Source organism: Manis javanica, chromosome 12 (genome assembly GCF_040802235.1).
Source record: "Manis javanica isolate MJ-LG chromosome 12, MJ_LKY, whole genome shotgun sequence".
Classification (NCBI taxonomy): Eukaryota; Metazoa; Chordata; class Mammalia; order Pholidota; family Manidae; genus Manis; species Manis javanica.
Window position 1 is genome coordinate 59,713,444 of NC_133167.1, and position 15,450 is coordinate 59,728,893.

Below are 15,450 nucleotides of genomic sequence, written 5' to 3' on the forward strand. Positions count from 1 at the left end.
TGGGCATAATTTAATTTTTTTCAATTTTATTACTTTTAAGATTTGAATTTACTTGAAGGAAAGTGTAATCATTATTGAAATACACTAGTATGAATTAAACGATGAATTGCTCAGTATTTCTTTAAGGCTTTTAAACTCCCTTCAGGTGTTTTGTTCTAGCTGTTTACATTTGGATGATGTATTAGTTTTCTATGCTGCCATAACAAATTACCTCAGACTTAAAACAACACAAATGTATTACACAGTTCTGTAGATCAGAATTTTGAAATGGGTCTCAGTGGGCTAAAGTCAAGGTGTCTGCAGGATTGGTTCCTTTTGACGGCTCTAGGAGAAAAAACTGTTTGCTTGTGTATTTCTAGAGGCTACCTGCATTCCTTGGCTCCTGACCTCTTCTCCATCGTCTAAGCTAACAAAGGTGAGTCAAGTCCTCACATGTGGTCACTCTGTCACTTTGACATTCTGCAGAACCTTCTTCCACTTTTAAGTACTCTTTTGATTGTGCTGGGCTCAGCAGGAGAATTCAGGATAATCTCCCTATTTTAAAATCAACTGATCAGCAATCTTAATTCTACCTCTAACCTTATTTCCCCTTTGCCATGTAACCTAATACGTTCACAGGTTCCAGGGATTGGGACATGTACATCTTTGAGGGACCATTATTCATACTGCAGACAGTCTTTCTACTACTTGTATACAACTATTCAATGTTTCACTTTGAAAGGTTAAGCACCTATATAATGTCCAAATGGACCAATGTATACTATTCAGGTATATTTCATGAATATATGTATATAAGGCACATATAACTGCATACTTTCCGTTGTGTTTCAAAGGATATGGTAAAGGAAAACTATAGGTTAATATTCAGTACAAATTACAAGTAACATGCAATTCCAAAAAACTTACTAAACATCTTGGACAAAAAGTATGTTATCTGGGTTCCACATTTAAAAACATCTATTACTTAATAAAGTACAAATATAAATTAGATGGTTTGAGGGTTCACAGTCATAATTTCATAAATTATGCAAGGAAGTAAAATAAGTTTGAAAGAGGAATAAAGTAAAACTATTCCTATAGTCTGATGTATATGTGTCATGGAAAAACAATTATATATGTGCTCACACAAATATCCTCTGATGTATATGTTTGTGTCACAGAATAACATAATAATTATATATGTGCTCACACAAATATCCTCTGATTCAGAAGAAGCTAACTAAAGGCATAAGCAACCCTTTTAGATTTTTAAGAGAGTTGGGGGAGGGAAGAACTTGAATTCCTTCTACGGTGTTCTTTTATAACTTACAGTGCACCTCAAAGATCCTTTCCCTCTTCATTAAAAAAAAAAAAGCATGCATTTGAAATTGATAAAGTGCTAATTTACACCTTGAGTTCATCAGTGTTGCACTGATTATTTTCTATCTTATGCCTTTTTAGACTTTATAATTTTTATAATGTCAAAACCTATGCAATACTTACTGCCTTAAAGGGTTTCTGAGCCAATATGGTGTTCATGAGGAGAAATGTTGAAATGCATCCTGTGCTTAAAAATGAATACATTGTCATTTCTCACACTTTTCTCATTTGACTATCGCAAAAGTATGGTCCACTTTTAACTTTATTAAGTGGCCATAAGAATTTTTTTTAATCTTTTAAAATGATCCTTTATTGTTAAGATTGAGAAACTATATTAAAGTGCTACCAGCAGAGCCAGTATCCTTATCCATCCAATGTCATTAGGGAAGATGTTGATTTGCTGTTTGGCTTTCAGCCTTTGTCACCCAAGGGTGCTAGATAGCCCCCAGGGCTAGCATTCCAACTTTGCAAACTTTGAAGGAAGCCATTTCATGTACAATCATAACGTGGTAACAAGTAGCTTTAAAGAAGCTTACGTTAATTGTTCTGCACACTTCTAATGCTAAGGGTAAAAGGAAAGTAATTTTTGTAAATGTAAGGCATCTAATTATACTTTAGCTTTTGAAACATAAAAACCAAAGAGATAAACTTCATAATGAAAAAGGATGTCTAGCTGTAGATTCCCTGAAATACTGAAAGCCAAAGAAGAATCGCCGAAATTTAGTGAATCTATGAAGGACCCAAACAACCCTTCAACAGTGACATTTTCTCGAAGACCACAGGAAATAGTCTGGTGATATTTGTCATCTTTCTTAGTCTTAATAGAGAAATTATTCTAAAGAAATCTGGACCTAGTGATTTGTTACTTGTCCACAGGCCTGGAATTGCACCGGCATACAGGTGATTTGGGTGGGGGGCAACTTCCCTTTGCCTGGCCTATCGTCGTACATAATTTAACACTAGCAAATTAATTCCTGTAGGAGGTGCTGTCGATTTACAAATGACCAAGAAAGATCGGGTTACCAGGTTAGGATTTGCTTATCTGAATGTCTATGTGGTAAATTAGTCATAATTTCATTTAATAAATGTGCCAAAATAGGCAGAGGTTGCTGCAGGATAGCGGCAGGTTTGCTCACCTTACATTGGGAAATGAAAATCTTGTAATTCATACCGTTGTAATCTGAAGAAAGCGTTTCATCTGGAAGGCTTGAAGAGACCTTTCTTGCTGATCTCGTTGGTAGATGAATGAGATCAGGCCATGGTGCTGGGAGCATGGCATTTCCCATTTTAATCACTGAACATTTAATATGCTTTAGCGTTGGAGCTCAAAGATTTAAAAATCCACCGGAGCCATTTCACTTTCCTTGCCTGACGACCCGCTGGGCCAAACTGGCACAGAGGCCGCTTATCAATGCCGCATCCTACACAGCCGGGGCTTAGAGCCAGGGAGAAAACTGCATTTTAGCTTTAGTAGATGAAGAATACTATGTAATCTTATTTAGGTTTTATGAAAAGAAAACCTTGGTGGTTACCACTTCTTGAAAAGAGAGAAAGACATGCACTAGCTGAAGGCCTTGGGAGCGCTTTTTTGGATCAAAATGGAGAAATGCTTTTTAAAAAGTAGTGAGGAAAGCAAGAGGGAGGGAACTCTTAAGGTTTGGGGATGCGGTAGCAGCTCTGATGAGGTTCCTAAAACCCGGGTTCTGCTGTCAGAAAAGGAAGCAGATACCCCCTTCCCCCCTGCTTCCTTCACGCCTCACTCATCATCACCCTCGGAATCTAACAGCCGTAAGGAGGAGAAGTGCTCGTGATGGGACGAAACGCACACTCAGGCCCAAACTGCCCGTGACCCGCCTTTCCCCAACTCGCAGTCACGGATAACCCCACTCCCTTCGGCCCGAAGGCCCTCCCAAGAGCGTGGGCAGAAGCGGAGGCCCGGGGCCTCGGGTGCCGACCGGAGCCGGGCTCCCAGGGCCTCGCAAGAAGGGGCTGGAGGAGGGTAACAGAGGGAGTCCGGGGCTGGGTCGCCCCTTCCCGTCCCTAGCAGGCTGCGGCGTACTACGGTGATTTCTTTCTAGACAGACGTCTGTCAACCTTCTGAACGCACCTCAAACCCAAATGGGAAGGCTGAGAATTAAGGGTCGCAATTCTATTCTAGAGCACGCCGCCTCCTGCGGAGGGGCCTCTGGACTCGCCGCCCACAACGTGTTAGCGGATAAGGATCCGGGTTAACTCACTGCACCGGCTCCCCCTCCCCCACGCCGGTGGCCCTAACCCACCCAGAAGGAATTCCGGGCCACTCCGCAGGCCCTGGGCCACGGGAGCTGCGCCCTGGGGAGCCGCGCACCCGAGCCGCCGCGCGCCCTCGCCTGCCGGTTCTCGCGTAAATTCGCCGGGCCTCCGGCGCGTTTCGCCTGCTCAGGTCGGAGGGCGGACTCGCCTTCAGTAGTTACGCTAGCGGAGAATTTCCCTCGTGGCACGGGCTCCACAGGTGAAGACGACGCTTTAGGAAGCCACTCCTGGAGCAAGAATGAAAATGTCAACTTCCGCCAGCAATCTGCAAACAGAAAACAGACTGGAGAAGATAGAGTATTACTGCATTTCTTTGGTATCTGAATCACCCAGGAATGGTTAGATGTTTGCAAAAACAATGCAAATTCTCTGGTATGAACCTCCAAAGGAAGAGAGTGAGAGAGAGGGTCTTGGAAAACTTAAAAACATAGGTGCTTTTCTTTCCCCGGTGCCTGAGAACAGACCCTGGGGGAATGTGTCCCCGCGGACATTCTGAAACCTTTCCCCTGGCTGGAGTTGCAAACACACTGTACATATTTATATTAGTAACATATAGGGTAGGCATGTCTGGTATGTATTTACCGCATACATATTTCTATAAACTCCAGCGTCTGAAAAGGGTGGGGAGGTAAATAACACTGAACGGTTAAAATTATGGAGAAGGGATAATAACTGATTACTAATTTTAAAGTAAATAAACAGGTGACTTTTTCAGATCAAATTCCTCCTTGGATCGTTACAATAAATATCTCTGAAGGAAGCTCTCTATTTATGTTGTCATTGATTAATTCTTCACTACCTCATTTGATTTCGATTTAGAACGATTTGATTCTAATTTAATTAGCATGTAATTTGGATGTACATAATTACTGTAATTATGACATTCAGGTAAGGCAGCTTTAGGCTGAAAGGCAATTTCAAATTTTCTAGCAACCTACTTTGTACTGGGAAATGGACAAGGACTTTGCGCCCTGCTATCCAAGTAGTAATTAGCACATCTTTGAAATAGGCAGTGCGGCGGGGTTTATATTAAAACAGCAAGTACAAACCCGGCCGAGTTACCCGCTGCAAAGGTGGCTGCGAGTTCCCGGAAACGCTCAGCGTTTCCTCGGCGCGAGATCGGGAAGCCCGGCGCCCCGGCGCCTCGGCTGACTCTCGCTGCTGTGGGCGACTGCGCCTCCGCCGCCTCCGGCACGGGATTTGAAGGTGTAGCTTTTAAGATTAAAATGCAATAAACTCGCGGGGGGCGGGATGGGGGTCCAAGAAAGGATGGTAAGAAGCCAGTGCGAGACGTCTGAAGGCTGGGGTGGGGGTAGTGGACTAGGAAGGGGAACGAAGGGGCGGCGGGGGTAGGGAGACGCACAGAGGGGCGAGAGCATTGGTCAACGCCCCCAACTGTTAACTGACTTTAGATTTGGTATTCAAAAGGAAAAGGTGGGGACAAAGGGGTCAGTTGCGCCACTAGGGAGTGCAGAACCTTGGTGGGGGGACAGTAACGAGGGTTTCCGGGGCTGTGGGCCGCCCTCGGAGGCTCTGCGCACCCACATCCCCGGCCTGCCCAGCAGCCCCCGGCACCCAGCTCCGGCAGGAGGGCAGCCTCGAGGAAGGCGGCCAGGCAAGAGGATGCTTCGGCCACCCCCGTCTCTCGCTTCCCTCTTCTTCAGAGAGTCTAGGGAAGTGGGACCGTCTGGTTGCCCGGTTTAATCAGCTTGGTTCCGGTCAGTCTCGGATGATCCACGCGGGCCTCGCGGATCCCAAGTCCTTAGGCAAAGAGCGCGGGGACCGCGCCCATGGCCGCATCCCCATCCCGGAGTCTACATCGCCGCCCACAGCCCTCAGAGCGCTCAGCTCCGAGTTGGGAAGATCCTGAAGTTGCCTTGAAAGGGAAAACACAATTACAAGCCTAGGGCCAAGCGGTGCATTTGTTTGTTTGAATTTTCAGTTAGCACGTTCCAGGAACGACCTCCTTCCCTGGGAGCAGTAATACTAGCCAGTGCCCCTGAATAGCGGAGTTCGGCCCCCTAGAACACAAAAACTCGCCGTTCTTTGATTCGCTGGGGTGTTTGTGCTCATCGCAAACACCGTGCTCCCGGCGCTAATAGCGGCGAGCGGGGCCGAAAGCGCGGCATTCCAGGCCCCGAGCTCTAGATGGCGCCAGAGAGCCACACTCGCAAAGCTCCTCTAAAGGGAATCAAGAGCGACTGTCAAACATAAAAGCAAATCAGAGTTTTCAGTTTTTTTAATGTGTTAAGAATGTTATTCCTTAAGAAAATTTGTAGCTAAATTATTCTCACTTAAAATAAACACTTAGTATACCAATTACACAAATGGGCGGGATTTGAGATTTACTTCATCTGCATTTTTGTAGTGGGAGAGAGCTTTGGTGAATACAGATAATAGATGCAAATAAGATTAGAGTTAAAATAAATAAAGTTTCCATCTGAATAAAAAGAAATTCAATTTTTCACGACTTATAACGATCTGACCAAATGTCCAGACACGGTGTTCAGGTGCACAGTCTAATCTCGTCAAAATAATGTTGTTTTCTCTCCTAGAGGAAAGAGAATCTTTTCTTTCTTTTTCTTTTTCCTCATCAGGTAGGCGCCAATTCACTCCAAGAGGAGAAAAGTAGAGCCAGAAAAGGAAAAGCGTCGGGGAAAGGTATGTTTTAGGTCCGGGTAGGCACAGGGCCAAAGAAAAATTGGTTTTCTTCGTTCCTCTCGACTGCTCTCGAAGCTAGGAACAGGAGACACTGGAGAAACCGGTTGAAACGAAATCGCATTTCCACCCACCCGGGCCCGAGCAGGACCGAGGGGCCCGCTCTGCACCCCATGCCCCGGGCTACGGCCCCCCGCCCCCCGCCGGCCCCTGCCCTCGCGCGCTGTTGAACCCGTGGCTGGCAGCCTCCCGCTCCTCGCGCAGCCACAGCGGCCCAGGTCCCAGACCACCGAGGGGGCCCTGGGGAGACGCGGCCCCGGGGAGACGCGGCCCCACCTCAGGTGGTGACCGGATTCGTCTCCTCGTTCGTGGGTTCTTTCCTCCCTTTCATGTTCTCTCCAGTTTTCTCGGCCTCGGTGGATCGCCACCCGCTCTGGTCAAGATTCCCCGCGCCCCCAGGGACCTGCGGATGTTGGGTGTGGGAGGGGGGCTGGAGTCTGTTTTCGCCTTTGGTTTTAGCCCGGGGGCAGGGGACGCGCTCCCTTCGGGTCCAGGCTACCCGAGCTCCGGTCTCCCGGCTCGGGCCCCAGCCGCCGCCCGCAGTTCCCGGGAGCCGTGGTGATGGACGTCCGCTGACCCGCGGGGCAGAGGCCTTGATCACTGGGCTGCAGAGGGAGCCGCGCGGCAAGCCGGACCTGCACTGCCAGGCCCTTTGATCTGCCTTTATTATCAACGAGAAACAAAGCTTCCTGAGACAGACGCCTGGGCGCCCTCACCCTTCAGGACCCACCACACCCTCACCTCCGCGCCGCCGGGCCGCAGCCCCCAAATGCGCGGGGCACCCTTACGGCCTCCAGCTCCTCGGTCCAAAACCCCCAGAGGAAACGCACCCCCTGCCAGCTTCTCCAGGAGACCCAACCTGAACCAGAAGGAGAGCGGGATGGGGGTGGGGTCCCGACTAGGAGCTATTAGAGCAGGGAGGGGAAATGGCCAATGGAAATAAAAACTCAAAAGGTAGAAGAGCTGGACCGCCGAGAAGACCCCGGACAGCAAGAAGCAGGAAAGGGAAGAAGCCACCCAACCTCACGCTGCTCTCTGGGGACCTTCTCTCTGTTTCAGCGTTACTTTGCTACTTCCTTCTCAGAGCAGAGTTTGAGAGAAAACCTTTTGTTGGTCGTCAATAAAAAATTTTTTCTTCCCCAAAAACCTTCATTCAAGTTTCCAACACAAACAGTAATTTTAAAAAATATATTCCATTGGGCCTGAATTTGCTTGTATTTTCTATTGTGTACGGAGCCTTTAAAAAACATTTTTATTCTGTGACTATTTACTTTCTTTCTAAATTAACATTTTCAAGTTGAGAAATTATCTCATTTACCAATTTTCCTTTCGTCTCTCCCTCTCTTCTCCCTCTCTTTTAAACTGGGGCTGTTAAGTTGGTGGTCAGAAGACAAAGAGACTGAAAATAATTTTCATTTCAATAATTGCCTTCTGGTCAATTTAACTGTGCCTTATTTTGAAAGAGACTGTCTAAATGAGATTCCTGTCCCAAATGTGTTCCCAGGCCTGATCCCAGCCTTTAATTATTCCTGAGGTTTTTTTCTTCAGAATAAGACGCCGCACTGAGTAATCACAAAGAAGTCAGAGAGCATCCTTGAACCTTTTCAGAAGCAGCGCCACTGATATTCAAATAACCTGCGAGGGCCATTTGACAGCGCGGGGACCTAGGCATTTCCAATTCACTATTTGCATAGATCAGCCGTCTTTGAAAAGGAAAGGAGCAGTTGTCTTCCATAACATTAAAAAGCCTAGTTATCAAATCAAGTGCTTAGTTTGGGGGCTTTTAAAACGTTTACATTTTATCTCAGGTTGCCCTTTACCGTTTGACATGCAAATTTGGTGCAGTTAATTTAGACAATTAAAAAGATCTTCAAGGGAGCTTTGTCACGGAGAATATTTGGAGTTTTCCCCGTGGACCAGCTGAGATAAAGTTGGCCAGAACAAATGATGTCTAGGAGATTAATTAGATATTTGATAAGACATGAATCCCTAATAAGGGAATACAAGGCACAGGGGGCTGCTGTGTGCTCTAAGTCAAAATTAATAACATTTAACAAGATTTTCATTTAGGCATGAAATGTCTTTTCCGGGATATTGACTCTAGCGATTTATTCCCTTGAGTTGCCTCCCAAGGTAGAGGGCCTTGGGAGCTAAAAGACTTTTAAAAAGCTTTTTTTTTTCCCAGAGATTGTCCCTAAATCGCTTTTTAAAAACAAACAAACCCACTGGAGTTTTGTCTGACCCCTTCGGAGGTGTAAGCACCACCCCAGTTAAAGCTGCCAAGGATTTTGCTTTTTTTATAGGCACTGCAGAGTTTGAAAATGTCACCTTTCGAAAGCTCTTCCATTAAGTAATGCAACTACACATTCTTATAACCCAATTTAATTTATGCTGTTAATATATAAATAAATAATTTTGACTTCTCAGAAACGTTTATGTATTATTATGGCTTTTAAAACTCACATAAACCTTACATTACCTAAAACTAATATTAAGGATTTTTTTCCAACAAAAAAGTCGACCCACGTAAAGGTTTTGAGGAGTGAACAGAATTTTTTAAAAAAGGAAGTGTATTATTGTTCAGAGTCCTTTAATAATACCAAAAATGAAAATGTCAAGATTTCCTTCATACACATAAACGCATTTAATTTCTTTAGATGACCTTAATTTACGTGTTTGTGAGTGAAATGATAACTCAACATTTTAAATATCTTTTACATATATACTGACTTTCACAAAGTGCATCAGAAAATTAAAAAAAAAACTCCCTGAATTTCAGGAATTCACCAAAAAAAACTCTATTCGAATGAACATTTACAAGAAAATAAGAACACAATCTTTTGAACCCTATTTATACAGATGTTATGAAATACAGAGAAACTGTCACTAGATTTCCAGTTTAATGTCTCACCTTAAGCCTTTTTTGATGCTTCCTTTTAGGAAAAATGTTTCATTGTAAGTATCAAGCTGGACTTGGAGCATTTTATATATAATCCACACAAAGGGTCTGTTTTTTTATAAGTCCCTTTTGTTTTCAAATGTTCTGACAGTCCTTTGCGGGGTAGTGGTTTGTTTTGTGAGAAAAGGAGTGAAGGCGGTGAGGGAGGAGGGAGCGTTTCTGTGTATTGCTCTTCGCTCGAGAAGTTTGTGCAAGTGGGGTGTGTGTATGTGTGTGTGCGCGCGCGCGGGGGGGGGGATGTGCATGCTTGTTGTACGTCTCTGGTGTGTACGTCTCTGTGTGCAGTTTTTAAAAGTGTTGTTTGTGTTAGAAGATGGTTTGCTTTTGTTCCTGGACCACGCTTTCTATCCTCATCTGGGCTCCGACAGCAGAGGGGAGCTCCTGGCCGGGCCGGCGAGCAGCTGCCATGGAGCCGGGTGCTGCTCCATCCACCTCGTGCGGGACCGGAGGCGTCACTGGAGCCCCCGCCCGTCCGTTCCCCGCTTGCTGGCCCTCCGAACCTCTCGCTCGCTCTCGGTGTCTCTCCTCGCTTGCTCGCCCGCGCCTCTCGCCCGGCCTTTAAGAGTCGTTGGGGCCAGATGCTGCTTCCTTGCCTCCTGCCGCCGCTGCCGCCGCCGCCGCCGCCGCAGCCGCCCGGGCGGCACTGACGCCGGAGTCATGCAGGATGAGGTCGGGGGACTCCGAGCGCGGCGTCTCCAGGTTGCTGGCGTCCGTGTCACTGTCGCTGCCCTTTTTGCCCCCGCCGCCCCCGTTGTGCGTCTTAATATGTTTGCTCAGGTGGTCGCTGCGCATGAAGCGCTTGTTGCACACCGGACAGGCAAAGCGCTTCTCGCCCGTGTGAGTCCGCAGGTGCCGCTGCAGCTCGTCCGAGCGCGTGAAGCGCTTGCCGCAGAAGAGCCAGTTGCACACGAAGGGCCGCTCGCCTGTGTGCCAGCGCAGGTGTGCCTTCAGGTGCGACGTCTTGCCGTACACCTTGCCGCAGCCCGGAATGTGGCAGCTGTGCAGGCCCTTGCGCCGTAGGCTCGCCCCGGCTGGGCCCAGCCGCTCCGCCTCCTGGCAGTTGGGGCAGTCGCAGGTGGCACGGCCGGAGTAGCGGCGGGCGGAGCGCGCTGAGCTTCCCCCGGCTGCGGCGGCTGCGGCGCCAGAGATCATGGCGCTGGCTGCGGCGGCCGCCACAGCGGCGCTTGAATCCGAGTAAGAGGGCAGCACCGGCTTGAAGCCGTCCTGGGCCAGCAGGTGTTGGCTGGTGGAAAGCAAGTGCGAGGCGGCGGCGGCCGAGGAGCCGAGGCCCGTGGAGCTGAAGGCTGAATGCGTGAGCGAGCTGAAGTCGGGGTTGTAGGTGCCGAGCTGAGAGTGCAGCGAGGCCTGGGGGGCGCCCGAGTGCAGCGAGCTCTGGAGACCCCCAGCGGGGTTCTGCACCTCCAGCCACGAGCCCGGGCTGCTGTGCACGTCCCACCACGACGACGCCGCCCCGTTGGTCACCTCTCCTGCCGCCAGCGTTGAATGGAAGCCGGACTTGTACCACGATTCGTACGGGTGCGCCATGCCCACGCGCGGGTACAAGCCGTCGGCCGCCGTCGTGTGCACCTTGGAGATGAAGGCCGACTGGCCGCCCGCCTCCTGCGGGGACACCCCGGCTGCCGCCGCCGCCGCCGCCGCTGAGTTGGAAAAGAGGCCGCCGTAGTCGCTGCTGAAAGCGGACGACGTGGGGGACGTGGAAGCCAGGCAGAAGGCGCTGTTGGCTGCGCCGGAGCCGCCCGCCAGGCCGCCCGAGCCGCGGCCACCAGTAGCCACAGCGAAGCCCGAGAGGCTGGAGCCGAGGTTGCAGCTGGACGAGGAGCGCTTCCAGGGGTGGAAGCCGCCCTTGGCGAAGGCGCTGGACTCGGGCAGAGTGGTCAGGGGGCTCGTGTTGCCAATCTTGTTGCAGGTCGCCGCCAGCATGGCCAACGGGGTCGTTCCGAAGCGCGGCTCTTCCTACAGTAGGTGGGGTGGGAGAGGGAGCAAGGGGCAGAAGGGCAGAAAGAAGTGGGAAGAAGACACAAAGTGCACCCGTGAGCAGCCTCATCTCCCCGCGGCTGGTCCCGGGGGGTCGTGGTTCCCCGGCACGCACCGCCTCCCCACGCACTCGCCAAGGATACCCCGCGCCCCACGCCGGGCAGAGGCGATCACAAGGGCGGGGGTCCCGGCGCTGGGAAGTTCGTCTTCGGTGGGGCTACAAATCAGATATCTCAATTCTCCCCGCTTCAGTCGCTGCAACCCCCTACCCAGGGCCGGATTCGGGTTACTCGCCTCCCGCTCGCCGTAAGCCCGCTTCTTTCACAGAAGCCCCCAAATCGTCCTTGGGATGAAGCGCGGAAATAAACACACTGACAACAAACACCGGGTGAGGGCAGAGGCGGCCGGAACAGCAGCCTAGGGGCGGAGGAAACTTGGGGCACTCCTCCCAAGCGTGGCTACGACTTGACTCTTCTTTAGTAGAAAACGTTGTTTTTAATGTTTATACACGCACAGACACAAACACACACGATTATGAAAACAAGAATCCGAGGAGAAACGACCCTAGCAATGGATTTCAAAGTCACAGAACTGGGGAGCCATATAAGTGTAAATATTTGTTAACGTGACTACAAGGACTGCAAAACGATTAAGGCTTTCGGGAAACACCACTGCCGCGTAGTTCCAACCATATCCGAGGCAAGGGGGGACGGAGTATATATTACGAGGGAAGAAAAGAAACCTCTAGGTTTTCTTTAAAACCATATAAAAAAGGACTTGCTTGACAAATCATTTTCTTGCAAAGGCATTCCTTGGTTTCAGTAACTTGGAAAGAATCAGTCCCGGAAATGTGAAAAGTGCTAAGAGAAGCTGAAGCTGCAGTTCGGCAGCAACAGTTTCTCCGGAGCCGCGGACCCGGAGAAGTCATAAGGAAAAATTATTCCAATTAAAGCAAACGCTTTGCCGTACTTCCGACTTACCCCGAGTATAGAAGTGGCCATAGCAGGTCCCTGGGCTGCGCGGCGGGGCCAGAAGCGGGTCTGAATCTGGTGGCTGCTCGGGTCCCGCGCGACACCCGCGTCCCCGCGCTCGCGCCGAGCGGACTCTGGGCTTCCGCCGGCTAAACTCAGCCTAAGTGCGAGGAGCACCCGCTTTGAAGTGCCGCTGGCTGCGCCTCTCGCCCAATGAGGGCGCAGGCAGAGCAGACGGGAGCCGCCACGTAGCCAATCACACGCGCTGAGGGGCCCGAGCCCGGGCTCCCGGCGCGTGCCAGTCAAGGCTGCTAGCGAGGTGGGGGAGTCACGCGCGGGCTGGAGACCTAAGAAATTACAGTGCAATTAAAAATTTACACACACGCACCAAGCCAGGTTTAAGTACCGTTGAGACCAAGCCACAAGCCCCCTGAACTACCCCGAGTGATGCCAAGTTAGAACTGACAGTCCTACTCCACTCCCGACTTGTGGGAAGGAAGGCCAGAGAGGAGGAGGCTCAGAAGTGGAGACCGCAGCAGCAAGGCCCAAGTGGAAAGAAAAATGTCAGTGCTCACTTGGTGTCCAGGCTCTCGCCTGTGAAGCACAGCGTCAGCTGGAATCCATCATTTTGGGCCGCGATTTTATCATTGTCATTTGTTTTCTACCCTGCTCCTAATTCCCACCGGATTCAGTTTTACTCACTCTCAGAGTCACTGAGGAGAGGGCGCGAAGGGATAGCTCCTCTGAGAGAAGAGAAATAGGCCTCTCCTTCCAGGTCTACACCCACAGAACTGCTGGGAGGGCTTCGAGCTTGCTGCATCCCGGCATTTCCCCCAGGTCTCAGTGATTTCCTAATCGTCTCTCTGGCCTCTGACCCGGGGGGTAATACAAGTGCCACTCACACCAGAAGCTTCTGCTGGTAATTGAGGGTACCCTTTGTACCGTTTCGCCAGTGCCTAGATACCAGGTTAACCCAGTTGTCAAATATGACTAAACAGTGGGACGTGCCGATTATCTGCCGGGTTCCGCTGGGAGCTGGCGTGGGGGTGGGAGGCATCAGCCCATACAACACGCTCCAGAAGCCGCTTATTTTCACATTGTAACAACTTTGGAAACAGACCCGCGCGAGCCGCGTCCGCCCCCACTGCCACCCCCGCTGAAACTGCAGCTTGTTCTGCTGTTTGTTTAACCCGGTGCAGATTGCGTGTTACGTTTCAGCCTGCAGTCGAGTTTTCTTGCCCCAGCTCCAACCCACTCCCACCACAGACCGCCTGAGCCTAGAAGGTCCTCTGCAGGGCGAGGGCGCCGTGTTAAGAGGTGGGGTCCCCCCTAGCGTCCTGTTTTCCTGGACGTGCTCAAGGGGCCTCTTTCTGGGGACGAGGCCACACGCGGGTGCCTCCGCGTTTTTGCAGGCTGGAAGCATCCTGAGCCCTCTCCGGATCTTGTCTGTGTCAAAAGAGGTGTCTTAAGACAGACAACTGCGCTCCTGGAGTTCCTCAGCAATCGCTGAGCTGTTTGTTTTTCTTCTTTCTAGGTCTCACTTTCCCTTTCTTCAGGGCAGCCAGGAGCTGCTTTTGAACCAGAAATACCAGCGCCCTCGGACAGACCTGGGTACTGGTTTTAGGGTACCATATTCCCCTCCAAAATTACACCATGCTTTTTAAAAGACATCTTAACCACGAACCCTAAATGTTTGGGTGCAAAAGACGAGTTGTTGCAGAGAGGGAGCAAGTGAGGAGTACGTGGAACTGTGCCCCCAGTGTTTTCCGTGCTCTTTTGCAGTATCTTTTGGCTCAAAAGTCTGACCACCGTGGCTCTTCTCTCGGCTCTAAAATGGAGCATGAGCGCATGCTGGTGTGCTCGGTGGGTGGGAGAGCTTTTTTTGCTTTTCGATAGAATACCTACGGTTAGAATACCCCCTGCCCCCTCCTCCTCCATTGCTTTAAGGTGGAGAAAGCACCCAGGAAATTATGACAGAGAAAGAGGGGATGAGAGGAGAGAGTGCGAAGACCCGCGCAGCTATAACGAATCGCTGTGTCCTGGGAGATTGTGATGGAAATCGGCAGCAGGAGGAGGAAAGGTGTGAAGATCTCCGGGGTGGGGAGAGACTCGGGTGGAGGGTGGGGAGGGGATCCGGGCAGCCCGGAAGAGCCGAAAGCCCGGCAGTGGGACCTGGGAGCCATTTCCAACAGGTGACTTCTGTCCTGGAAGGGGAGACTGGTGTTCGGTTTCCTGTAGAGACTCCGCGCCGATTGACTAATAGAGGGCTTATTAAGTGGCAGCCAGGCGTTTCCGAGTCACCCAGTGCAGCCCCGGCAGGAGAAGCTAGGAGGTTTCCCCGTCCCATCTCCTCCGCCTCCCGCAGCATACCCTTTCCTTAGGGCAACCTGACAAAGTAATAAATAAGACAATCCGAAAAGCCACTTAAAAAGGGTGATATTTTCAAGTCAACCATTTAAAACAGTTCACGCTGGCACCTCAGGCTCCGGGCGCCCTAGTTGCCTCCCCCTCCCCCTCCTGCTCCCCTCCCCTCCCCCTCCTGCCGTTTTCTCTGTAGTTCCAGCTGTCAGGCTCTCTATGTGGGCAGTCAGATATTCCTTCAGACCAGATCACATCAAAGTTGGGGAAATCTTCCAAACGTCCTCAAGCAGGCGCCCAGGCCATTTCAACTCTAAGGTGGGGCCCCACGGAAATCTTTCCGAAGAAGTCCAGGGTTTTTTTCGTGTGACATTTTTTTTTTCATCCTCTAAAAAATCTAGTTTTTAAACAAAGATCAATATGTTATGCTAAAGTGTTGAGCTGACTGTTAAAACATTTGGGGAAATAATGACAATGTTACAAAGGCCTGGTTTGGAGTGAATCATCACCCTTTTAAAAGTTAAAGCAATTTTCGGGAGAATAGCTTTCAGCAAATGCTTTACATTATTCAAAACGGCCAAATAATGCTCTATTATAGCGCCTGAATGCTGCCAGTCAGCCCCTAAGTGCAATTTGTGCAAAGGCCCCGGTGCCTTATCTCCACTTCTTTATAAAGAGGTGAATATAAAACAATTTCTTCCAAACCCAGACAGAGAGCACGAAAATTGCTTCCCTTTCTGCAATCAGGGCAATTTAACTGGAGTGCAATTAGCACTATTAAATGTCGATTCTGCATAA

General features: G+C 49.9%; 1 protein-coding gene across 1 annotated transcript; it reads right to left on the bottom strand.

Annotated features, from left to right (window-relative positions):
* Nucleotides 1-8,960: 8,960 nt before the first annotated feature.
* Nucleotides 8,961-12,649, bottom strand: SP9 (Sp9 transcription factor). Its single transcript, XM_037020605.2, has 2 exons — nucleotides 12,304-12,649; nucleotides 8,961-11,302 (listed from the first exon to the last, which is right to left on the bottom strand). The coding sequence occupies exons 1-2, from the start codon at nucleotides 12,322-12,324 to the stop codon at nucleotides 9,887-9,889; spliced, it is 1,437 nt and encodes a 478-aa protein (XP_036876500.1). The 5' UTR covers nucleotides 12,325-12,649; the 3' UTR covers nucleotides 8,961-9,886.
* Between the last annotated feature and the right edge of the window lie 2,801 nt (nucleotides 12,650-15,450).